The sequence below is a fragment of the Gobio gobio genome, assembly GCF_949357685.1.
Source record: "Gobio gobio genome assembly, chromosome: 16".
Lineage (NCBI taxonomy): Eukaryota > Metazoa > Chordata > Actinopteri > Cypriniformes > Gobionidae > Gobio > Gobio gobio.
Window position 1 is genome coordinate 28,741,889 of NC_137109.1, and position 27,334 is coordinate 28,769,222.

General features: G+C 38.5%; 2 protein-coding genes across 5 annotated transcripts in view; one reads left to right on the top strand and one right to left on the bottom strand.

Moving 5' to 3' along the window:
* The first annotated feature begins 100 nt into the window (after positions 1 to 100).
* mrpl11 (mitochondrial ribosomal protein L11) overlaps positions 101 to 27,334 on the top strand; it is a 42,643-nt gene continuing 15,409 nt past the window's right edge. For 2 of the 3 annotated variants that reach the window (XR_013818199.1, XM_079839165.1), the window contains exons 1-2: positions 101 to 201; positions 8,869 to 9,037. Coding sequence is in view for 2 of the 3 variants with exons in the window: in XM_079839165.1 (XP_079695291.1) it covers positions 8,915 to 9,037 (123 nt within the window). In the remaining variant the exon portion in view is untranslated. Of the gene's footprint in view, positions 1,433 to 8,868; positions 9,038 to 27,334 lie in introns of all 3 variants that reach the window. The other variant, XM_079839166.1, reaches the window with a different exon arrangement.
* Positions 16,158 to 21,563, bottom strand: tmem265 (transmembrane protein 265). Of its 2 annotated transcripts, none has more exons than XM_079839155.1 (2): positions 20,951 to 21,563; positions 16,158 to 17,563 (listed from the first exon to the last, which is right to left on the bottom strand). In XM_079839155.1, exon 2 carries the CDS (start codon positions 17,560 to 17,562, stop codon positions 16,516 to 16,518), a length of 1,047 nt encoding a protein of 348 aa, XP_079695281.1. In that variant the 5' UTR covers position 17,563; positions 20,951 to 21,563; the 3' UTR covers positions 16,158 to 16,515. The 2 variants fall into 2 exon arrangements, with proteins under 2 accessions (XP_079695281.1, XP_079695280.1); XM_079839154.1 differs by having other exon boundaries at positions 20,519 to 21,506.

Below are 27,334 nucleotides of genomic sequence, written 5' to 3' on the forward strand. Positions count from 1 at the left end.
TATAAATAATTTTCACGATAAATGCTTGATTCCACCAATATTTATAGGTGTAGTCCCCTCCTGTCCACATAGGGGCAGTCTATCTGCTTTCATCAAACCATCTGAAGTGACAGTAAAGGCAATATGGCAGCGCGCATGGTTCAAATACAAACGTGAAGGTCTTTTTCTCGTGTACGTGAACACATATTATCCCATTAGCAGGTAATGGCAATTTCATTATTCTCTGTATCACAATCAAATGTATCGTTTGTTTTAAATATGAGCCTGAAGCTGCTTATTAATCATCTTTAAATTAAAATAGTGTCGTGCTATATGCATAACGTTAATGATGTATTATTATTCTTATGATCTATTCTTATGATTCTTATGCTGTATTATTTTTATTATTATAACTTTATTTTACTTTATTCTATATTCTTTCTTTTATTTCTGTTCACAACTGTGACTGGTGGGGAACTACAAACTAACTGCAATGCTTGAATTCTACTGTTTTATAATGTCAGTCACTAATTCCACTTATTCCAAACGTATTCCAAAGTCAGGCTTTGTGTTTTCCCACTAAATTAAACCGCGCTGGTCATGTAACAATGTAGCCCTAATGTTACACCAGTCATGTAAAAACGTTAACTCGCTTTTTGGACAAAGTAAATTTTGGTCACAAATCTTAGGCCTGGTTTCACAGACAGGGCTTAGACTAAACCAGGATTAGGCCTTAGTTCAATTAGGACATTTAAGTAACTTTTATAAACGTGCCCAAGAAAAAAACATTGCTGGTGTGCATCTTGAGACAAAACAATGCCACTGACATATTTTAAGATTTGTCAGTGCAAGATTCTTTCAGTTTAAAATAGCTCAAACATGCATTTTAGTCTAGGATTAGCTTAAGCATTGTCTGTGAAACCGGGGGTTAATGTTGGATTAAATGTATTTTTGTTATAATGAACTGGAACTTCCCATTAACCAGTAACACCAGAGCTGAGTTTCATGCAGTTTCACTCACTTCACTTTTTTTGTTGGTAGTTTGAATCCAGACACAACTGCTTTTTATATGTTAGTGTTCATGATATACTTCTGTTCTGTGCCACAGTAATGTACATCACTCAAGAATACATAAATCTTAAAAGTCAGATTTGTATGAGATAGAATTTTATGAGGTGAGTCAGAGTGACATGTTGTTTTGTACAGGAGTGGTAGCATAGTTGTCATGAAACGTAAGTTGTGATAGTCTTTTCTTATTATGGCCTATGTCTGAGTGAAATGGCTTCTCAAGCAAAAAAAAAAAAATGGATTGATTGTTGTTTGTTATTTCTGTGATGTCATTTGAGTGACAGGTTGTCCCTTCTTTACGTGAGGAAACGCATCATTGGAGAAGAGAAGAGATGACAGAAGTTATTTTGATTAAAGATTACAAGGGCACATGATTTTAAAAAAGGTATAATGTGCAAAGATAAGTCATTTCTAATAAATACTGCAATGTTCCTTAAAAATAATAAGAATTGTCAACTTTGATTTCAACTTTAAAGATCTTTGCTGTATAAGTTCATAGATAGCATGTCTTCACACAGGAACTGAACAGCTTCTGTTCTGACTGGTGTCATTATAAACCCTTGTTCCCAGATTAGATGCTATTTTCCCTGTCACCAAGGACTAAACGATAGGGTAAAAAGAGAATCTTGTACCGTCGTTCTGGATATTTTTCTGAAAGATCTGCTAGAAAATTATTATAATTATTATAATAATTGCTTTATTCAGTAACACTTTATTTTAATGGTCCCTTTGGAATGTTCTATTGAATATAAGTAACTTTGCAACTACATGTCAACGAACTCTCATTGGAGTATTAGCAGACGGTCTGCCTTAGGACTGCACAATATATCGAAATATCGCAAAATTAATATATATGTACATATTGAGATATGCATATCGCTATGGCACGCAATATCTGAATGATTTTAATAGGCTACAGTTCTTCCACATTGTGAAAAGTGTACGTTTTAGGTCGACACATGTAGCAGAGAATAGACTGGGCACTTACTTATGTGACTTGCTTGATGTTAAAAAGAGTTATTAAACGCAATAACTTGTGAAAAACAACTCCTTGCAGTCTCGTGCTGTCTGCTGTCTGACACACACGCCGCTTCTCTGAAAGCGTGTGATCCCTTCAGCTCTGTTTCCTGTCACATACACACAGTTGTGTCAAAATGGCTGTCTTGGCGTGAATTCATGTAAACACAGTCGGTTATGCTTTAAGTGAACAATATCAGTTGGGGAAAGAAACCGAATGCGTGTCAATAGGATCCGTGCATTAGGTCTTAAAGTGACAGCCTGCTAATACAGTAAACCTGCCGTTTATTATGTATCACTGTATATTTAATTCATGTGAAGACTACTGTTTTTAGTTCTTATTTTTAATAACAAAGATTAAAAAAAGTTTTAGGTTGATATAACTAATATATTACCAAGTCAAGCAAAGAGTTTTTGGTATTTAAATATTGGCATTACATTTTTTGGTTTGTTTACATTGATGTTAAAATTATATTGTCAGATTTGTGACATTTAATGCTTATTTGATTGATGCTTTCTTTTCCCAGAAAGAATGTGAAACACATAAATGGTATCATTCTCAGTTTTAATATTTTTTTTTTATATATATATATATATATATATATATATATATATATATATATACATATACATATACATACATACATACATATATACATACATGCATGCATACATGCATGCATGCATACATACATACATATATATACATATACAATTTAAATAGATATTACACAAGCAATATCGTATCGCATATCATATTATTTAACAATGTATTGCATATCGCAATTTTCTTAAATATCACATAGCCCTAGTCTGCCTTATATCTGCTAACTCTTTATTGTGATGGTCTACTGACTATTAGTAAAAAAAAAAACACTTTTTTTAACTTTGCGACCAACGTGTCAACTTATTTTAATCCTAGCCCTACCAGTCTACTAATACTCAACTAACACTCTAATGAGAGTCAGTAGACAATCACATTCAATAGTCAACAGAATGTGTTAAAGGGACCATCAAAATGAGGTCAATAAATAAACCCTTTATGGTCAGAGAGAGAATGGAATATGATCATTCAAAACTAAATTGGTACTGTAAAACGATTTTAGAACACTAACATTCAATAACAAGTTTACCTCAGGAAAAAGAGGAAAAATTATACTAATCAGATACCTGACCTAAAATACACTCTGAATTTAGTGGTAATTTAAACCATAGCATTCCCACGTTTTCATAATCTTGTTTTTACATTTGTTATAATGGCAATTGACACAGTGGTACTTCACTGTCATTTAAGTATTCCCACCTTGTTCTAGTTTGCTGTTGTAAATTAGGAGGTAGTTTAGCTCTTTGCTGAGGTTATCACAAATTGCACTCTGCGGTGTTGTCAAAAATCAATATGCACCTGGAGGGTATCAGAGGAATTGAGCAGAATTCTGAAACACCAGCCTGCTCACTGAATTGCAACATTTGTTGCACGATTGTTTGTTATTGAGTAGAGAGAGTGACAGTTTTGTGTCCCTGCTTGTTCTCAAATAATTTAATTGCGTATAGTAAGCAAATGTTTTCATTCACTGTTGTACACAATCACCTTCCATTAAAAAAACAGCAACTCGCCTCCTTTTGCGAAAGCCAATTTTCCCATTTTGTTCAAAACGCAAGCTGGTAGAAGAAACTAAATAATTTTACTAGTCATTTCTGTTATGCATAAATGTTTTATATAGTTTCCTCCTCATTTATTTTCCAGCTTTTGTCTACTTTGCGAAAACAACAATTGCTTGTTCAGCATTATTTAAATGGCTATTCTTGCCTCAACAAACATGTTTTCCCATGTCCCATGCAAGTTCAATTTGTCTCCAACCAAAACCAGATATATCAAGAGAGTTAGAATCCAAATGAACTGGCTGGCTTTCAAAAGTCGGGCTGTAAATCTATATATGTAAATGTGAAACTGCAGAGGGAATGATTTTGAGGTTCTTAAATCACTTCATAAAGAGAGTCCTGTCTCTCTTTGTCATCTTAAATCAGGAATGATGTAGCCCTGCTAATTCCATTGACTCCCTTGAGTGTTTCATTTTCCTTAATCCTGGTTTTATCCCATTGAACAGAACAGCATTAGGTATGAGGTTTTCTGTAACTCTTGTATGGCTATCTCTGAATTTGCATTAAGATATTAATTCACTTTACTAGGGAGTCTAGAACTTGGCATTTCTTTTTATCATTGTTACGGCCAAGATACTTAAGTGTAAAACATTGCAACAATTCATTTTCAGGAACCAATTGTTTGTACACCTACTTCATTATTCTCTGTTGGAACAGTGCAGTAAAAAAATCAAATAGCACTTTGGCTAAAGATTAATGTATAGTAAACAAATGAATATAAACGTACAAAAACAAAAATGTTTTCTGGACATTAAATGAGCCTAAAGTCTCAAATAATTTTATCATGAAAGGCAAACAAAGCTTTATTTTCACATGCTAAAGTGCAGATCTTAAAGGGTTAGTTCACCCAAAAATGAAAATTCTGTCATTTAATTACTCACCCTCATGTCGTTCCAAAACCACAATGCTGCGTTCACACCAAATGCGAATAGAGCGTCAAAATCGCGTCTACCGCATCTAGTTGGACGCTTGAACATTTTGAATCCATTCGCGTATAAATTGAGCGTTTGAAGCGAAATAGACGCGCGTTCAATGCGCTCCAGGAGAAATATGTCATAAAACACCACTCTGCCTTTTTTCATTTTCATTAAAAAATATATATTAAGCATTAATAGCCACACAAATGTGGTCCAGGCAACTCTATTATCTTCACTTCACTGCATGTACAGGGAGTGCAGAATTATTAGGCACGTTGATTTTCTGATCATATTTTTTTTCCAGGCACATTAACCAATTCCAAACCACAGTAATCCTAATAACTACTATTGATTTAGTATTTAATAATGTATAAGTGATATATAATTGTTCATGAAGGCTGGAAATGAAAATCACCTTATATTCAGGTGTGCAGAATTATTAGGCTTGTTTTCTTTTACAGATAAATTGAGCCAAAAAAGAGATTTAACTCAGACTGAAAAGTCAAAAAGTATTAAATGCCCATGAGAAGGATGCAATACTAATGCAATACTAGACATTGCAGTTAAGGCATGACCACTGGACAGTGAAATGCTCGTTGGGTCAGCAAGATCTGACAAAAACAGGTGGTGAAGAAAAGACACCTGTTAACTGCAAAAGAATTAAGAATTAAGGTGAAGAATTAAGGGTGAAACCACCAGGAACCCTTTAGTCTCCAGCACCACCATTTTCCAGAGCTGCAACCTACCTGGAGTCTCCAGAAGTGCAAGGTGTCAGGATCTCAGAGACTTCAGTTAGGTAAAGAATCCTAAAAAATGACCCCCACTAGTTAAGAATCACAAGCTGAAGTGTTGTAAAATACATGAAGAAGGTTTTTTTATAGGCTTTATAGGTTTTATAGGTTGAGAATGACTCTTGAAGGACCAGCACCACATCCTCTAGTACCACTGTTTGAAGAATTCATCTTCCAGAATCTGGCAGTACGTTTTGGGAGTTCATTTTTAGTCCATCTCTGCAAAACGGACTTCAGGATGGACTAAAATGAACTCCCAAAACGTACTGCCAGATTCTGGAAGATGAATTCTTCAAACAGTGGTACTAGAGGATGTGGTGCTGGTCCTTCAAGAGTCACTCTCAACCTATCTGTCCAGAAAGCCTATAAAAAAACCTTCTTCATTCTTTCATTCTGCACTCCCTGTATATTTAAATATCCTTAAAAAAATTAAGTTATGAAACTTCTCTTTGCCCTCAGTCAAAACGATTAGGCAGACAACAAATGATAGATTCATGACACCAAAGATCGCCGTTAGATCCACACAAGACAAACCACTACAGGACATCAGAACCAGCGGCAAACGTCAGAAGGACTAGCCGAGGAAAGGCTGTTCTCGCCAGGGTTAATGAGCGCTGTGTGCCCGGGGATCGCCTGGATCTCACAACTCCAAAAACGCAAAATAGGTGCTCTCTTTATAAATAAACCACAGATTTGAGCTTTAAACAACTACATTCTCACCTGAAAAAGTCTTAACCTAATTTTGTGACACAACAGTTGTATTTTGAAATTATGCAGGGTTTCTCATCTCGTCACTTTACCAAGTGACAGCAGCAAGCAGGCTCCTGATTGGTTAACGCGCCGCAAATTGACACCAAAGTTCAAATATTTCAACTCGGGCGTCAGACGCGAATTCGCTTCAAACGCGTGAATGCACAAAAAGCACCACTCGCGTGTAACGCGCGTATCGTGCAAGACACTCAATTTACGTCCAATTCGCGCGAACTGGACGTGCGAATCGCGTCTATCGCGCCGCAGGACCTCCAGACATGCGTCAACGCACCTTTCCATTGACTTAACATTGAAATCACTCGCTCCTGACGCTCTATTATCGTTTGGTGTGAACGCAGCATAAGACTTTTGTTCATCTTCAGAACACAAATAAAGATATTTTTGATGAAATCGAAGAGCTCTCTGAACCATCCATCGGCAGTAACATCATTGCAACTTTCAAGGCCCAGAAAGGTAGTAAAGGCATTTTTAAAAATGGTCCATGTAACTCCAGTGGTTCAACCTTAATTCTATGAAGCGACCAGAATACTTAATACACGAAAAAATCCAAAAAATAAATCAACAATCTCTTCAACATCATTCTCCTATGCTATTCATGTAGTAAAAACAGTACAGCGTTTCCAGGTTCTACGGTTCTTTTACACATGGAAATCTTTTATCAAAATATCACAGTCAAAAGAAAATAGGGAACACTTCAAGTTTTTTTTTTTTTTTATAAAACAACCTTTTAAAAAAAATATGTTGTGTTTGCAATTTTCCAAAGTTTGCTTCTTGGGTCAGCAAACCTTTTTGTTTTTGCATTGAATTAATCAAAAGTGACAGTAAAACATTTATAATGTTACAAAAGCTTTCTATTCCAAATAAATGCTGTTCTTTTGAACTTTCTATTCATCAAAGAAAGAAAAAATTATTGCATTTTCTACAAAAATATGAAACAGAAAGTTTACATTTTAAAATGCAATATAAATACAAAAAATTTTTGCAGACTTGGTGAGCATAAGAGACTTCTTTCAAAAGCATTTAAATTGTACCAACCCAAAGGTGTTTCTATTTCTAATTTTAATGTTTCAAACAAAACATGTTTTTTCCTGAGAATATCAAATATCATTCTCAAGCAATTTAATCTAATTTAGAAAGCTGATGAGCGCTTCAAAGCAGTAAATGCAGCAAGCACAGTGGGGTTTGACAGAACATGCCTGCAGTCCATATTCACTCATCCTCATTTTTTGTTCTTTCATCATGTATTTTATATCCCCAGCACGTCAACAGAGTTGCTTTAAAATGCAAAAGAAATTTCATGCATGTTTCTTCAAAACAGTCAGAAACGCTGTTATTGTCGGCTCCAAGTACCCCCTCCCCAAAAAAAAGTTAATTGCCGCCAAACACAAAGTTCCAAATATATCGCTTCGCATCAAATCAACTCAACTCAGGATTGTTGATTGTCCTCTTTTGCTTTTGAATATGTTAAAATGCTTGGACCTCCTGCCAAGAAGTGGAGGTTTACCAGCCCAGCCTTCCCTGACTGCCTCTTAAATTGATTCAACATGCTTTTTAAAACAGCAAAATATGTTTGGACAACAGCATGAAATAGAACGGCGAAATGTGATTGGCATTTTAAAGAACCCAGAAAGTAATTTTTAATGCAATGCATTCACACAGCTGGTGATTGCTGAGCCTATATCGGCTGGTTCTGCTCCCTTTAGATAGCCTGTGTATTCTGAGATCCAAGACGTTTCAGTGCTTGTGAAATTCTCTCTTCGCTTGTCTCCTTGCACGCACAGATGCAAGGATTAACTTGGCATTAAAACCAATGGCTGTTTCCAACGCGTGGCTAGCGAGGTGTTTATTTCACCTCTGTCCCTCTCCCTTGCATTTATGAATATATAAATAGTGAGGTTAACCTGGAATAAAAGGCTGGGAATAATTTAGAGATATTGTTTTCACCTGGGTTGAACAGTCACAAAATGGGTCAAGTTCTCCCGTCATATTTGTAATTGGCTGCGCTCTGGTCTGGCGAATGGCGTTGAACATGCAGCGGCTTTTATTGCATTTGGTCCATATCAGATTATAGGGCGTGGTTTTTATGAGTCATGTTTCCCCAAGCGCATACATTTCAGGCACGCAGACACCGGGAGGGAAACCTTGAACCCCCTCAAACACTGCACTGCATTTCCACCACTCAACTGATTGATTCAATCATGTCGTTTTATTTAGTCATGAATGGAAAACCCAGGTATTATCCTTTCGCCCTTTGCGTGTGGTGCTAAATCTGTGCATTTTGGTTTTGCAGCTTGGTGGCTGCCGTCCAATCTTCTCCATCGACCTTTTCTGATGTAGACCCATAGAGCGCTAGCTAACTGTAATGGATCAGCAGAGTGCAGGGAATCGTTGAAGGCAGCCAAGCACAAAAGCTCCTCGAGTGCACTACGCACATGTGCTTTTTTCCCCCCTTATCTTTGAAGGTCCTGTGGTTTCATAGCACTTCGCCTCACAACTGTCTTCGCTTACAGCTTCTCGAGATAAGACTGCTGTGCACTCCTGGGAGAGCTTTTATGGATCGGAGAGCTTTTGTGTAACTCACTTTTCAACCTCTGGACTTGTATTGATTTTTTTGTGTTGAATTTTTAACGAATTAAGGAGACCTCAATAACTACCTTTCCCAACAGGCAAAGGGGACGGACAGACGTGTGGCAGGCCAGACACATAGAAAATATGTCTAAGATATCTAAAGCGGCCAAAGTGGTGAAAAAGTTGGATACTGGAGGCGTGATCAGAGCAATTGTAAGGTCTGGACAGGCGGCTCCTGGGCCTCCCCTGGGCCCCATCCTGGGACAGGTAAGCAAAATATTAATCTTTATCCAGTCATGAAGAACTGAACAAAGCCATGCAAAATGATTTGTTAAAAAGAGTGTGAGTTTGCGTTTTTTTTTTTTTTTTAGCACGTCTGGTTTCATTGTCTTGAGGCATTTCAGACATGTTGGTTAAAGTGCCCCTATTATGGATTTTTGAAAAATACTTTTCTTGTAGTGTGTAACATAGTTCTAAGTGAATGAAAACATCCTGCAAAGTTTTAAATCTGAAAGTGCGCCATATATAAAGTTATTGTCTCTCAAAAGTGAGAGTCGACTCTGAGTCAATTAAACACATCGTTTTTCAAACAAATCGCAAGCCATTTAGTTCGTCAAGACGAAACATAAGCATATTGCCTGTCCACTTATTGCACGTGCAGACACCAGGGGGGCTTCTCAATATCCCTTTCCTCGCTCCTCCGTCCACCATCCTATGACCCGGAAACCGACCGAGCTCAGCCATCTTGTAGGACATCTCAATTCTCTAATTGCACCTTGAGGAGGCGAGGATCGCACAGTTTATTTATTATTATTATTATGTTTACATGTACAAGACACAAATGTTTGTCAAATAACAGCAACTGACAGTTGCAGAATTATATCAAAGCACAAGAAAATGAAAGAAACAAACTGTAATACTATAAACTACAAATAAAAAGCAGTTAATAACTGGGAATAATTAGTTGTTATTAATAACCGGTAATATTAAATAAAATATGGACAAATGTGGTATTTTGTAGGGGTTGAAACTATTACAATATAAATAGTTATCTCTAATGTTCAAGAATCCCGATGTGCAAACTAAATCCAGCGGTGTAGACTCATCATTATTTGACGACGCTTTGAAGTGACGCTAAATGGAGCGAGGATATATCATTTCACTTGATTCAATTCCTCCGGCCTCGCGTCCTTCCCTCGCATCCTGAAGGGGTGGAGATAAGACGCGAGGAGAGGAAACGAGGATGCACAAATAAGAATTGAGAAGCACCCCAGGAGGGAAACCTTGAACCCCCTCAAACACTGCAGCTGATTCCTGCGGATACTGGATAGTAGGGAAAAGCACTGTTTCTTTTATATTCATCTTTGCTTTATAGACCCTTTTCACATTTCCGGGTTTCTCAGAGCGGAAGGCGTCATAGTTGGGTTAAATATGTGAATGAGAGAATAAATTAAATATTTTTTTTGTGTGCCCATTTGCTCAAATAGCAAAAGAAAAACGCCACAATAGTGATTTCACAACTTGCAAAAAGAGGGAAAAAATAGAGTGGGATTGATAACTGCAGTCATAGGAGAGAAGGATGTTAATTTTTACCATCACTCCCATAGACGCTGTATTAGAAACACCCTCACAGCAGCGCCAACTTGTTTTTTGTAATTTGATGCAAAAGTAATAAAGTATTAGTGTTATAAGTGTACATTAATTTTTTTTATGAAAATACAAAAAACGTTGCAGGATTTACGATATTGATGACCGTTAAAAAACCTCATCATTATCTGTGAAAAGGGTCTATTGTATTTGTGCTGTTGTTGTATATATTTATATTTATATAATACATATATTTTTTTTTATATGACAAATGTCCTAATTACCCTAAACATAGCACATACCGAACCGTACTGAAACCGTGACCCTAAAACGGTGATACAAACCGAACCGTCCGTGAGTAATTTGAACCATTCCACCCCTACTGGATAGCATCATGTCGAGAAGACACTGTGCTCTACAACAGTGATTTTTTTTTTAATGGGTCGCCAGGATGATTTAAAAATGGTTACATTAAAAATAACAATTTGTTTTCATAGAATCAGTCTATACTTAAATAATTAACAGATTAACAAAAAGAAAGAAAAAACTGAGACTGTGCTGCTGAGTTTGGTTCATTTGTGTGAGGCGCAGCGCTCCTCAAACAAGTTCACAGAAAGGAAACCAGACGACAGAAAGCACATCTTGTTTTCTTTATTTTTACAATAGCACAATGTAAGTAACACTTTGCAATTTTAAACGATGTGCTACTCTTATTATCTGTATGACCTACTCGTTCGCTCGGGCGCCTTACGCGCGCACACACAACATATTCCAGCATTGCAAACTTGTATCGCAGCCTGTTCATTATCAGCATAAAATAATCCGAAGTTACACAGCTCAGTTTAAATAGTCAGTAGTAGAATTCGTGCAGCGTGAGCACCGCCGCTGTGGTCTTTCCAAGCACATTTTTGCACATGTGAAGAGGATGATTTTTTTCCATCAATATTGGGACGCAAGTGAAGTACAAAGCCTATAATAAATAATGGTTTAGCATCCAGATACATCGCAAATATGGAAACATTTGGATTCGAATGAGAGTGTTAGTCTACGTGAGCCTAACGGTGGTTACTTTCAGTTTCTCATTAACGTTAAATGATTCCGTTTTGGTTTTATAGGGTGAATTCAGGGTGATTTGGACACTTTTTCCAAGTCATCTCAATAGCAAAAAGTGTCCCAATCACTCTGAATTCACCCTAGTTATAGCCGTAATACCGTTACATTTAAAGGATTTGTTGTGGAGTGAGAGGAACTAAAATAACCTATAGCTATGTTTGTAGTGTTTAAAATGTTTGTAGTATTACATTATAACATTTTGCTTTATTTACCGGTATTATTTCTGAATGCAATCAAATGCGACTTACACGTGATTTACCTGCTTTTTTTTTCTAAAAAAAAACATTAAAAAAAAATTTAATTGTGGTGTATTTTGAAGCATGCAGCAAACGATTAATTGGTTAAAATTCTTGTTGGTTGACGGTTAACCAGTTAATTAGCAACCCATATATAGGCCTAGCTATCAAATTAGTGCAGAATCAACTTTGAGTTGCAAAATGGCCCATTGTATACAAGTATTCTTATGCTTAGCTTGACTTGTTTGAATGTAAATGGTTGTAGGCCTATATGGGTTGCAACAACAACAAAAAAAGAGGATCTCTCTTAAAAAAGTTTCATTTGTGAAGATAATCATGCAATAATCATAAACTGTTGCTGGTCACAGAGCTTATTTTCTGCCATCCAAAATCCAATGGAAAATTATTATTGTGTTTTTATTGAGGGAACAAGGGTGATGCTAACTTCCGGGTTGGCCTACAAAAATACACCACTGCAGCGCTATATTCTGCTCCATAGCTTTGACCATTTGAAGTTCTGTCGTCTTCTGCAGGAGTTAAATGATCAGAACGAAAATCAGACTTTATGTATTTGACTACATCTTTTTTTTACCGCTTGATCACAGAAATCTGATGTTTCTCTAAAAGTTATGTATTTTTCTCCACCAGGGACTGTCATAGGAAACTGTTTCACACAGGCTTAACACACTACTCTCATATGTAACTACACATTATAACTAACAAGCTAATTACAGCTGTAATGATGTCATTACAGTCCCTTGCCCATCATGATGATAATAAATGAGACACATTTTCTTCTGCCAGCGCAAGTCAACCTGGCCTCCAGAGTGAGCTTACTTGCTGTAGAAAGCTGTTGAGGTGAACTAAATATGAGGTGTAATGAGCATCAGTCAAGCAAAGCAGCACCATATGTCCGTGAAACACGCACAGTCGTGTGTTTGTGCATGTGTCTAGCCGTGCTCTTGTCAGCTCTGTTTGAGCTCTGCCATCTTTGGCTCAACTTTTATGTGCATTAAACTGTAAATAAATTGCAGCCATCAGGCCTTCAGCTTTTACAGCACTGGCCCTTAAATCCCGCTTTCTCCCTTCTTCGTTTTTTCTCTCGTCTGCCTAACCATCCCTGACAGGGTAAGCGCATAAAGGTAGCCTGCCTGTCGGCCGGGGGGCAAATTTAAACAAACGAGAGAAATAAAAGAGGGAGCTGTGGAGGAGAGGGGGGAAACTGACAGCTTCTGTGGGGGAGAGTAATTACAGTCCAGAGAGAAATTAACTCAGCTGGATGGAGGAGAGAAACAGAGGACTGAATAAAAGAGGGACGTACAAGAAAATAGTTCAAGTGTTTACGTCGAGACCAAGAATACCAACACTGTGAGGGAAATGGGTGAAACACGTCCACGTCACATTTCACCCCGAAATCAAAAGGAAATATTTATATAATACTTTGCATTGAGAAATTTTTTTTTCATGACAAAATTAATAAAACATTTAAAATTATTTATTCTCATTACTACAGGCACATGCTTATTTATTATTTATTACTACACACACACACGTGTACATGCATACATACATGCATGCATGCATACATACATACATGCATACATGCAAACACACAGTAAAACCAAAAATTATTCAGACTCCAGATATCATTTTTTGCTTGTGGTTGCAGGACACTACAGTTCATTTATGTAGCTATAATAGCAAAATAAAATAAACTGTGACCTATTATACCCCCAAATTCTTCATACAGCGGACTACCAGTAAAATTGAAGAATTTTGGTCACAAATGTTTATTAGACACTTTGACCTGACCATGATTTACTTAAGTGATTTTCTTTAAATGCCAATGCGACCTTTTACACCACAGACTGAACAACATTAAGCATTGCTTTGCAATTGCTTGACCTAAATTGGTATTATTTAGTTGTGTACTTAAATTTAACAGCTGACAGCTGATTGATAGAAAGGTATGTAATGGATTACAATCAACCAAAGTTATCTGACATTATCAAGATGAATTTGTTCTGACACAGTTTAACTAACAGTTTAGTTCTTGTCATATTTTATTACCATTTTCTAAACTATAGCAAATAAACTGTGATAATATATATATATATATATATATATATATATATATATATATATATATATATATATATATATATATATATATATATATATATATATATATATATATATATAATATAAAAATAGTGTGTGTGTGTCTCACCTATATGAACAAAACAGTAAAGATATTTTAAAAGTTATTAAAGATATACATTTCAAATAAATGCTGTTCTTTTGAACTTTCTATTTATTAAAGAATCCTGAAAAAGTATCAGTTTTCACAAAAATATTAAGCAGCACAACTGTTTTCCATGCTAATAAAAAATAAATGTTTCTTGAACACCAAATTAGCATGTTAGAATGGTTTCTAAAGGATCACATTAAGTGTAAAAAAATGTAAAAAATTATTGTATTTCACAATTGTTGTATTGCTTTTAGCTTTAGAATATGTTTAGCAATACAGAATTTGGAGAGTGTTGTAATGATGTGCCTAATTGTCCTTATAAATAATGTCTCAATTCAAAATGGGAAAAAAAAGCAAACCACTTATTTCTTTTAATTTTGGGGTGAAAATATGATTCCATTTTACTCCAAAAATTGTGCATTGTGCGTGTGTCTGACCTGCTACTTCTGTTCTTTTCACTGATTTCTCTTCATTACTGGCAAGCTGAACAGTTACAGTGAACATAACATGGAGGGTGTGCATTTAAAATGAAGAGAGAGAGAGATGAAAGGCTGAGAAATGGCATTCTGGTCTGGTTCATATGTCTGATATACCTCTGAAGCTAAATCAGCTTCAAGTGGAACTGCTCTCAGTAATTCAATTAATTTATAGCTAGGCTTATTTTTAGCATTTGTCATGCAAGTTTGTCCTCCTTTTACGTTTGGTAAATATTCCATGTAAATCATGAATGAAGTGCGGTATAAGCTCTTAGCTCTTTGAAAAATGAGTCCCATTTCAATTAATATGAGTAATAATGGTTTATCAGAGCAAGGGTGGGGGGGATTGTAGGGCCGCTGATGGAGAGTGAATAATGTCCAACCCCCCAACCCCCTTTATAATCTGCACCAGGATTCATTCTCTATTACCACGCCAGAAAGTCTTTCCCTAACATCATACTCTGATGTGTACAGATCTGTCATTGGTAACCACAATAGGAAAGACGCTGCAGTTCATGCTGTGGTAGCTATGATACATTTAAAGGTGGCGATTTGTGAGCTCTCTCTCTGTCCAGTGTACAAATGTCTGATTCTGCCCACAGAAATGTCCAAAAATCTGAGTCAACATTGAGATTGGGATTCAAGATCTAATTTGAATCTGAAAATAAACAGTGAGGTCTGTGAGGACAGTCTTTGGACAGGGTCACGGTGAATGAAATCATGAGAATCACACCTTCTGAGTTGTCAAATAAAACCCTTTCTGGCTTACTTCAACACAACCGTCACTAAGCAACAAATAAATGCGAGCTGGTTTGTTTGCTTTGAAAGGAATAGCGCAGACCAATTAAACATAGTAATGTGGTGTAACTAACCCCATGTTAAAATGACTGAACCACCCAGCAACGAAAAAGCACATCTGCCAATTTTTAGCAGATCCTGGCCAAATATAAACACTGATGTTGTGGCGGCAATTAAAAATGACCGTTGAAACTAATATTATGCTTCAAATAAGGTGGCGACCAGTGATTGTTAAAATGTATTTGATAGAGATTCATTCAAAAACTCTGAATGGGGTTTCATGGGTAACCGAGGTTCTATGAATAAGGTCAACATGTTCATTATCAAGGTTTTGGGACCATTATAATGGATTGTAATCCAGAATTCTGAAATGTTTTCTTATTTTAAAGATGTATCGTTTCCCATCCAGTGTGCGAAGTTCTTCAAACCACTTTAGCTATGCCCCTGAAGAGTCCCCTATTTTGGTACATTCCGTGGTTTGGGGTGGGGGGGGGGCGGCGTCTTTGTCACCTTTTTCACCCCTGGTGCGTTTGCATCCCTGTAATATAATTTGTAATAAAAACTTTTGTTGAAGTAGAAAAATGCTAAATAGAAGCATTTTTCACTAGTAGTCTCAGACATTTGGACTCCACTGTATGTAATTGTGGGGGAAGTTTTACTGTTGTAAGTGATTGACAGATACTTTTGTTATTGCGTTTGCTCAACCACGAAACGTCTATTTAGTTGATTGGAATGGATTAATTTGTTTGTGAAGACCAACCATAACATTTTGATTTAAATCAAGTTCTATCCCATATAATTTTTTTTTATGTTGTCATTATATTTGACAGGTCTCCACAAATTTACTGTGGAGCTGCTTCGGTCTCGCATGTCAGACCAACAGATTATGGGTCTGGCTGTGTCTGGGTAACAATGGAGGCAGGTGTCTATTAAACAATTTTATTACAGAGTGGAATATTAACAGTGGTCATGCTTCATAGTACATGGTTTAATTCAAGTCCTTGATGAACACCAAAATTAACAAGAGTAACAATATTAATTGTTGCTCTTTAAAGAAGGCACTTAATTAAAACCGCTCCAGCCTCATTATCATTTTGTCTGGGAGCTTCACACCACAGTTGGCTGCTCGTGTTTGGCTTTACAAATCATCAGTTGTACAAACTACAAAGTGTGCTAATACGATAAGTTATCTCTGCTAATCTTGTGAAAAGCACAGAGACTCCAGGGATGGTTATGTGCCCACAAATTCCAGATGCTGGCAGTTTCAGGGCTTTTCCGTGGCCTCTAGAGCTCGTGGGAAATGTAAGCCGGTCCCAGAGAGGTCTCGGTGGGGTCCAGGCTGACGTGAGAGAGCGAATGGCTGTGTCCGTGAGTGCGTGAAAGTGTGTGGTAGCGCGTGGAGGACGGCACTGGAGATGTGCACCCTTGCTCCTGTGCCGTGGCTTGTTCCAAGGCCGCATCTCGGGTTTGAGTTCCAGTTCCTGTGGAGGCTCCTGCTCCCTGCATCCCTCCGCTGCCCTTTCTGTACCTCTCCCAGGCGGAGCTCAGCTTTACTGCAAGAGCCAGCAGGTTTTTCCCCAGGAACACAGTGGACACCCGTGGGTCCCTGTACCACAGCATCCCGACCCCTCTGGGCACGAGCGTGAACACGTTAATGGTCACCAGGCTGAGCCACGGATAGATAGCCTCCTTCCGTGGCGCCTGCAGCCCAGGCAGCGCAGTGGCGCCCAGCTCTGTGAGTGACACGCATGGCAGCAACAGCAACAGCACGTAACAGTAAAAGAACACTATACCCTCAACCCAAAGAGGAACCCCTACGCTGCCCTGCACCTCCCACAGCCCAGCTTGCAGATCCAACACATCAAGCAAGTCGACCACCACCCACAGAAGTCGGCTGCGCACCTCTTGCTTCCTACGGAGGGGAGTCATGTAATCGGCTCCTGTCAAGATGAGGAACAGCGAGGGCAGGCACACCGAAAGTAAAAGAGTCAGAGTCTTGCGGGCGAGAGGATCCGGGGGTCGTCTCTCCTGTCTGTAATTCTGACACACAAAGAACAGCTTCAGCTGCAGCAGCGAGAGGAAAAGGAACCAGAGAGCATTGGCAAAGCCCCGGCGGGGGGAGCGAGCCTCCGAAACCACACCGGCAGAAACAAAGCGCAGCGCCAGCAGGAAACACAGGTCACCCAGCGCGACGGCAACACACGGCCATACTGCAGGACGAGCTCCGCTTCGAGGTCCCAGCATGCTCTGCTCCAGCAGGTAGAGGTCAACCACAGCCATCGTGCTCACTGTCACCAGAGTAGACACGCACACCTGGGGCGAGGGCAACATGCTTGAAGTAGAAGGAGAAACAAGGACATAGTCAGACTCTGATGGCTCATTAAGGAAAGAGATGAGGATGGTTTTAGAGGTTATATCTTTCATTTCCTGATAAGGACATGACCTGCATGATTATGTGCTATTACAAGGCCTGGAATATACAGAGAAATGTGCAATTTCAGAGTGAATTAGCTATCAATCTTCAAAGCCTGTGATGTACATGTTCGTAATACTATTTGAGGCAGAACAGTACTTTTTTTGCAAATTGCATGATTTTTTACAATGTGCAGGTCAAAAATAGACTATTCATCCTCTCCCTTGATACATCTTCATTGTTTGGCAACGTTTAAATGGGAGAGTTTTTCCTTTTTCAACCTTAATATCAAAGGTAGTTGCTGAATGTCTGTACCGAAGGTCTTTCTTGACAAATGTAGCTTGTTTAGTTTACAAAGCTGGTGACATTGACGGGATTAATAAGATGAGGTTTGTGGCAGTGCTCAGGATAAGCATTTGCTTGTTTTAGACAGGGCTTTAGGGTGGTTAGGGTCATTTTTCATTACTTCCAAAACAAGCATATCTTTCTGCTTTTTCCAATTGATGCCTCGAATACATAATAGAATACGCTAGAATCTCTCTCTCTCTCTCTCTCTCTCTCTCTCTCTCTCTCTCTCTCTCTCTCTCTCTCTCTCTCTCTCTCTCTCTCTCTCTCTCTCTCTCTCTCTCTCTCTCTCTCTCTTTCTCTTTCTCTTTCTAAATAGGATTTCTTAACTCATGAAACTTTTAAGTCCTCTCATCTTTGAAAGTGTCCCAGGTATTCTGCATATTATATAGCATTCGTGTCAACTCTTGTTCCCTTATTAATTAATTATATCGAAGGGAACCAAGGCACACTTTCTAAGCCTCTTTTCCTTGTGGCTTGCCTTCCATGCTGGTTTTCTGTCACATTGCGGTATTTAGTTGTTTTTGGTTTCAGTATGAAGCATGACATGATCAAATCCAAGTCTCTCATTTTCTCTTGCCTTTCAAGTGCATTGGGCCACCTGCAAAATGGCGACACTCAATCTTAATACTGTCCGAGAGGTGTTGTCATAACACTGCATACTGATGTTGATTTTATTCATGTTTCCTCAAGCCATATTTCAGCAACAGACAGTGTAAAACTGTGGTATTGATTTAATGTAGAGAAATGATTGTGGGCTTTATGGTGAAATCGAATGCAGGCCTTCTCAGCCGGATGAACTCAATGTCCGGTGCTCTGTAGCCATCTACTGACCATTTGTGTCTGATGTGAACGTTAACACCTCAGATAGATTACTTTTTGTTTTTTATATGAACGTCATTACTGTTGAGGACATACAGAGTGTCAACCGGGTTTTGGAAATGCAGGGTTTCAACATTTTTGGTTAATAGGATTTTTCATCTTAAATGTTAAAAATAGTTTTCACAAAAATGGTTTGGAATGGCAAGAGGAAGAATAAATTATGACAGAATTATTTTGGGGACGATCTAGCTCATCACAACTCTCGCAACTTTTAAAGACTCATTAGGTATATGTGTGGATACATGGGCGACAGGTTTTAAATCGTGAGGCGAAAGGGAAATTGAATGAAGTGAGAGAGAGAGAGATGGAGAGAGTAAGATGATGATTCATTCCCTTGGCTTTTTACAGACCTAATAAAGTGTTACAGCATGATGGTAATAGTTCATAAATAAGCTGAGGGAAATGAAGAAGGAAAGAGTGATGAGTATAACACAAAAAGCACAGGCGACCTGCTCTGGGAAAAGGGAGATGTTCTGTTGGAGAACTGTTGATGAGAATGGGAATGGAAATATATTCATAACGTGGGAACTGTAGAAATTATACGCATTAAGACGAAGTGTGCAGGAAATGAAGAGAGTATGTTGGTAAATGACCTAGAATGATTAATCTTCTGTGAGCTCTGTGGAATGAAAAGGGAGTGTGCGTCACTAATATCTGGTTTTAGACTTTATTTTTGTCTCTGTTACTGATTTTCTGCTTTGGAATTGAATCGAATCCAATAATCTCAGACTGAGTCTGTGGTGAATTTAGGAGCCACATGCTCCTGAAGAAAGATGCTTCAGCACAGTGACAGGACACATCTTTCCTTTTCAATCAGAAGAAAAATGATAGAAGATGGTTATTTTAGGACAAAAAAAGAATTGAAACCCAGAAGGCTTGCCTGCAGGGGTAGAGCTTATCTTTTGACTTCACTCTCTGCACATAATTCATCAGGTTATCAAGTCACTTGGATGATACTGTTTTGTTTTCTCCAAGCACATCAATAATGAGTAGACTTCAGTACTGACAGCCAATGCATCCGTAACTATAAGTGATTGCTTAAGGCCACAGGTTGCAGTGCATAATTTCATGCAGTTTTGCTTTGTACAAATGTGTGCTTTGATCTGCAAGTCAACAAAAGATGTGTGCTGCACTACATTTTTGCATTTTATAACTCGAGATAAGCAATTTTACCCTCTTTTTTATCAAAAAGCTATAGTGGTCAATTAATAATCAATGTTATGTTATTGTGTCTAAAAGCAGAAAAAATGTTCTCTAGATTTGTTATCGCACGCTTTAAAATGTAAAAAATAACCTATTGATCATTACAATTTGCAAGTGTAATTATCTAGTATAATTTTTGTTTTTTTTAAATGTTAAGCAAAACGTAAAAAAAAAAAAAAAAAAGATATATCAAAATATTTTCTTTTATGTTCCATGGACAAAAAAAGTCCTACAGTTTGACATGAGGGTGAATAGATGATGACAGCATTTATGTCTGTAATGTTTTATAGGGGATAATAAGTAATGTAATGTACAACAATGTAAAAGCTTCTCGTAATTAACACCCTAAAGTGGGGGTCATTATTACTGGTCTGGGTTAAATATAGTGTGATGAATATTGTAAATGTATAATTGCTGTGTGCAAGTGCCCATAATCACGTCTACCTCTCATTCTTGGAGATGCTCTCTGCTGGACTCATGCCACATGCCCTCATTTACGAGGAAAATGTCCGTCGGTAATGTGCCATTGAATCATTCCCACACAGAGAAGATCATCACAGTGAGAGTGTTCATCAGTGTTGGAGAATAAATGGCATCATCTGTCTTGATGCTTGTAAGTGTCGTGCTGCTGCTGTTACTGCAGCACACGTGTGATCAGATGTGTCCCTTCAATAGATCACCATATTGCGACAGGTGTCATTGCATTAGGATACACATCCGAATTGGCAGGTGTCAAGAATTGACTCGTCAGCGGCGAAACGGTCTAAAATATTTGAACTTTTTGGACTTGAAGGCTGCATGAATAATTGAATATCAAGTTGCAAGCCAGCTCAACTTCATGTAAGCAGGAATGGATGAAGTAGAGAGTGTATTTACCCCACAGCATGAAGACTTCACAGAGCAGTCTCAATCTAAATACCAGCGCAAGCCTGCAGGCATCAAGACGATATTATCGTCCAGTCCAGTGTCCGAAATCACGCCGTTCGTCCAGTAATGACACCGTACTGCTTCTCAACAAAACTAAACGTGGAAAATAATCCAGAGAAGTCAACCACGGCGAGCTCAAAGGCTACATTGTCCATAATATAAAGCCTGTCGTGTAGTTTATTCGGGCGAAGTGATCAGGAATCAAGCCTTTCTGTCTCCAGACTTTCTTTGTCGCAAAACCCTTATATAATCGGCATGGGGTTTATTCCGCTATGTCGACCCGAGCTCGAGCAGGCTCATTCCCGGTCCATCCAGACTCTCAGGCGGCTGCGATGAAGCTTGCGGGCTGAGGAGTAGAAGTCGGACAGAAGTGCTTTATCTGCTGAATCTGTAACGGAAGCCGTGTTTTCCGAGTACCTCGACGTATTCTTCATACTTCACTAACGAAAGGGCGCAAAAGAAGCGAGAGAACGCGTCGCGAGACAGTTTATGATTGCAGTGTGTCATTTGTAGGCAGCTTACGTGCACTTGTACCCCTCCCTCCGCTCGCTCTCCCAACTCTAACGCTTAGTTGCTTCTCTCTTAAGCCTCTTGGATTTCACTTCAGATAGCAGGCGGGGATATTTGAATGGCCTCGTGCATATTGCGAGTCTCCGTATGGATGGGTCCGTGCTGCTAATTACTGCTGCTGGTGCAATCATTGCTTTGATAATTACATTGTTCTAGGCTGGAGAAAACAACACCCCCGATGTCTCTGCTGTTAGTCGGTGACGAATGATTGTGTGGTGAGATGAACTAGAAGGGGCTTTCAGATTGGTTATTTGTCATTTAACAAACGCCTTTTTTTCTTTTTTTTTTTATCTAAACAACTAATTGCAAGGACAGTCCCCTGGTTAAATGCCTGACTGAAGACGGGTGACTATGCTCATGCATTGCATAGATTACAAATTAATTTAAAGGTGCACTCAGTATTTTTTTCAATCTTATTACAATGTATACATTATACATACAAAAAAGGTTAAAAAAAACAAACAAACATGAGATGAGATGAAAAGTCCAGGCATGTCAACGTAAAAGCTGATTTAATAAATTAATAAAAGCTGGTTTGTTTTTTGAAAACGAGTCACATAAAGACCCAATTCCATGCCAGGTAGGTAGTTAGCATCGCCACTTTAGTCCCTTTAAAATTAGCAAAATGTTGTACTGTACCTGCCTGAGATATTAACATTTCCCACATGATGTCGAATGGGAATCAATATGATAGTTCATCCAAAAATGAAAATTCTGTCATTAATTCCTCATGTCGTTCCAAACCCGTAAGTCCTTCGTTCATCTTCAGAACAAAAAATAAAGATATTTTTGATGAAATCCGAGAGCTCTCTGATCCCTCCATAGACTGCTATTTAATTAAGGAACAACTTTTGGGGACTTTGGCGGATACGGTGAATAAGCTAGAGTATAGATAAGTCCATACATACCATTCTCATCTCTGTGCGTGCCATAACTCTGTCTGACGCACCCACCGCTAGCCTAGCTTAGCACAAAGACTGGAGGTAAACGGCTCCAGCTAGCCTACTGCTCAATAAGTGACAAAATAACGCCAACATTTTCCTATTTACATGTTGTGATGTGTATAGTTACATTGTGCACTAAGACTGACGGAAAATGAAAAGTTGCGATTTTCTAGACTGATATGGCTAGGAACTATACTCATTCCTGCGTAATGATCAAGGAACTTTGAGCCTTACCATGGTTGCAGCGGCGCTATGATATTACACAGCACCTGAAAATAGTCCCCAGCATGCTCTCTGTGCAAGCAGATTGTCACCGTTGTGTAGTAGCGGACCCTGTCCGAATGATGGCCAGACTTTACTGATGTTTCATGGAGTTTATTGAAACCGTTTGATCTCCAAAAAATCACTGTAAGAGCTGAACAAATAAAGCAAAGAAGTGCGCATTTTTAACACCTCGTACACAAACTCTCTCTCTTCATAGCATTATCATTAACATACAGCGAAATACACAAAATTACAAATGACAAAGCACGTAAACAAGCACATACACACCTTATGCCTTTTCGGGGGGTGGTTAACAAACTGAAAACTTTAAATCTGCCTAACCACTCCGATGAACCGCAAGCTCTTACTATCTTTCCGTAGACTACAACATCCGTCAAAATAAAAGTCCCTACTTATTAAGACAGATAATGCAGACCCTATTTAAACACAAAAATGTACAGAAAAAGTGTACATTTAGCCTATTTTCAGGCGCTGTGTAATATCATTGCGCCGCTGCAACAATGGTACGGCAGTAAAATTCCTTGATCATTACGCAGGAATGAGAGTATAGTTCCTAGTCATATCGGTCTAGAAAATCACAACTTTTAATTTTCCGTCAGTCTTAGTACACAATGTTACTATACACATTACAACATGTAAATAGGAAAATGTTGGTGTTATTTTGTCACTTATTGAGCAGTAGGCTAGCTGAAGCCATTTACCTCCCGTCTTTGTGCTAAGCTAGGCTAGCGGTGGGTGTGTGTTAGACAGAGTTATGGCACGCACGAAGATGAGAATGGTATGTAAGGACTTATCTAACTCTGGGGGATACGGTGAATAAGCTAAAGTCCCAAAAAGTTGGCATGTTCCTTTAACACTTTGAAGGCCCAGAAAGGTAGTAAAGACATCGATAAAATAGCCCATGTGACTCCAGTGGTCCAGCCTTAATTTTATGAAGCGATGAGAATACTTTTTGTGTGCAAAAACAAACAAAAATAACGACTTTATTCAACATTTTTGTTCTAACCTGTGTCGGTCTCCTACGCAGTTTACGCAACAGTGCAGCGCTTTCGAGTTCTGCGGCAGCCGATGCTGTTCACTTGAGCGCCACGACGCATGCGTATGATGAGGACGCAGGAGATGCACTGTATTTACAACGTAAACCGCGTATTTGACTGACACAGGCTCGAATGAAATTGTTGAATAAAGTCGTTATTTTGTTTGTTTTTGTGCACAAAAAGTATTGTCGTCGCTTCATAAAATTAAGGCTGAACGACTGGAGTCACATGAACTATTTTAACATTGTCTACTACCTTTCTGGACCTTGAAAGTGTTCATTAAATTGCTGTCTATGGAGGAATCAGAGAGCTCTCGGATTTCATCAAAAATATCTTAATTTGTGTTCTGAAGATGAATGAAGGTCTTACGGGTTAGGATGAGTAATTAATGACAGATTTTAAATTTTTGGGTGAACTAACCCTTCAAGATAAAAACACACATTTGTCAGTATCCTATTCCTATGTGTCTTTATGGGTGCAATTAGGGCTCAAATACCACCCACGCCTAGAAATGAGTTATGAAATGATATAACACTTTATGAAAATATTTGTTCCCTGAAGAGACGCTGATCCATTTGAACCTGAAGTGTTTCAATGTATTTGTCTACCAATTCCTGTGCGCCATAATTCTTGACATATACACCAAACATGGCTTCATAAATAAGACATTTGTTGAAATAATGTCTGAATGGGGTCTGAAAAAATATGAAACGCTTAAAAAATTAAGCAAGCATGTGAACATAATGTTTGCTATAACAACAGCCCTGTCTGATTTGACATGCACTGACTCCATTGGAGAAAATACACGCATCAGTCTATTTTAATTATGTGTAATGAGAAAAATTTGAAGAGGAAACTTATTAATAAGTTTGAGGTAGGAACTGCTCTTGCATGATCAGAGCACCAGTACGACAGGAGATTGAGCTGAATCTCATTATTCGTTAAATTTCTCCCACAACTTCTCTGACAGGCCCCGTTTCCATTCTCTTTATTGAAATCAAAGGTTGTATCTTTTCTTTACAACGTTCACCTCATCTATTCATGGTGAGGGGTCATCTTGGAGTTTTAATCAGCCAGATGGGAAAGAAAGGCATAGAAGGCAAAGTCATCTTTCTTGTCATAGTCCACTATGCGCACCACTGGTTTCCAGACATTTTCCATTCCTTGCCTTCAAGATTTTTTTCGCCTTTGTTAGCTCCACCCACTACTCCACTTTATCTCTCCATCTCTCTCACTCGCTCTTTCCCTTTCAGTCCCCGTGGGGCTGAAGTGGTTGAAGGTCACTCCGATCTGGCTAGATTTCAGAACGGAGGGAGTGAGAAAGGCGGAGAAAACGAGACAACGAAAGTCCAGCAGTGCACAGTCAACACTTTCGCCCCCATAAAGTTGGTAAAGACTTCAAAAAATGCCTTTTGGAAATGTTGCAGGCCTGATTGGTGCCCCAGGTGTGCACTGGCAGAAGCTTGTCCCAAGACATTCCTCACTGCACCCATCTGCTACGCATTAGAGCACTTAGCTGACACCACACATGCTCCAGCCACAGCAAAACGATCTGTCTTACTGACTGGAAGATTCTCGCAATGAGCGCACAGCTTGATGTACTGTTTTTGATCATAAATCCACACCTTAACTTCCTGCCTTTATGTCTGGAGCTTAAAATATCGATAAATCTTACTATTAAAACAAACCCTGGCGAACTGATAATGATCCTCGCTTAATTATCAGTCTTCCCGATGAACCGACTGGGATGTTGCAGAGCTCTGATAAGATAAGAAATCCTCTGATGCAATGTAATTCTCTGAGGAATTGGGCTCTTTTCTTTTAATAAAATACGTTTAATGAAATCTTTTAACACGCGCTGATTTCCTTCAGACTTTATTGCCACGTATATGGGTCCTTCAAAGCATTTATTGTCCTTTTTAAACTTTCTCTATGCTGCAGAGCCTCATGCTGTGTCTCAGACCTTCAGCCTGCATTTTATTATCTGTAAATACATCTATTTGTTCTGCTTTAATGAACTGATTTCAAGGCAAAATGCCGCCATATTCAAGGACGGAGTGGTTCACCAGTGAGGTTCATTTAGAGATGCAACATGTTATTTTCGCTTCCAACTGAAGTAGGTATAGCTATCAATATTAGCTGTAAAAATGCACCGTAAAATTGACCCAAAAATAATGTGTCCCCAGTAGCACGTCTCGCCCTGTAGCATTCGCTTTGAACGCATTAATCATCACTGCATATGCTTTAAAAGAGAGCGCGAGATGTGTTTTTAAATGTGAGTGAAGTTACAGGGGAATTTGGGATGATCAAAGATAAAGCCATTAGCCATTCTGACAAACTTTTATGTTAGCGTTCCACAATGTCTGATGATGCAAGCATTCTGCGATCGCTTGTGGCTCAACCAAATGGCTATTAATTTTCTGGGCACCCACAAATCGGACCCTTCCCTGTACTAGGCCTTGTCCATTTCTCTCCTGAGGTCTCCAACTACCTGACGGGCCAGAGCAGTTGGAGGGTATGAGGCTAATCAGCTGTATGACGCCCTTATGGGGAAGAATGTAATAAAATGGGAAGAGTTCAGCACATTAAATTAGGGAAGGGGAACCGGAGTAATTAATTAGAGTGTCTCACACTGCAGAGTTTAATTAACCCCTCGTCTACACCTCCCACCTCACCCCCATCCTTCAGGACGCTGGCGTGGGCAATGAATTGCCCGTCCTTGGGTGCCAGGGGCAATTAATCCTGCATGCTGCCCCGAGGCCACGTCCCCTGTCATGCTTGTGTACACACGCCCTTTTTTGCACTTCTGCTTCCCTCACCGTTACATATCAGTTCACACGACAAAGGAAAATCTTCCACTGAGAGAGCCCTCTGAAAGAAACTGTTGTTACGCTCTCTCACTTTCTTTAATTCTTCATCTCGCTCTTGCTCCATGTTACTCTTTATGCTTTTTTTTTTGGTATTGTCTGTAATGTAAAAGGATAGTCCAACCTACAATAATAATTAATTCATCATTCTGTCATCATCTGCGCACCATCATGGTGTTCTGAACCTGTATGACTTTCTTTCATCGAACACAAAAGGAGAAATTAGTTAAATTTTGGTCTGTTAGTCGCACAAAGCTATTGGAAGACTACATAAGATTTAGAATATAATGCACAAGTCAGACGAACCGCTTTAATGCAGTGCTGTTATTGTTAACTAAAAATAAACTAGAAATGTTTTCATAAGTTTAAAGCTGAAATAAAATTAAATACGGCCTGGTTTCACAGACAGGGCTTAGATTAAGCCAGGATTAGGCCTTATAGTGCAATTACGACATTTAAGTAGCTTTTTGTAAATGTGCCTTAGAAGAAAACACTACTGGTGTGCATCTTGAGGCAAAACAATGGCTGACGTATTTTAAGACATGTCAGTTTAAGTTGATTTCAGATAAGAAACTTGAACTTAAATTAAACATTTTTGGAATGAAAATTAGACCTGTTTCTTTAGCAATT

Excerpts from the sequence above, each read along its gene's own strand:
- tmem265 (XM_079839154.1), bottom strand. The coding sequence starts at position 20,568 with ATGAGGGCATGTGGCATGAGTCCAGCAGAGAGCATCTCCAAGAATGAG. Across the intron at positions 17,564-20,518 it reads AGCATCTCCAAGAATGAGAG|CATGTTGCCCTCGCCCCAGG; the intron begins GTAGACGTGATT and ends TTCTACTTCAAG.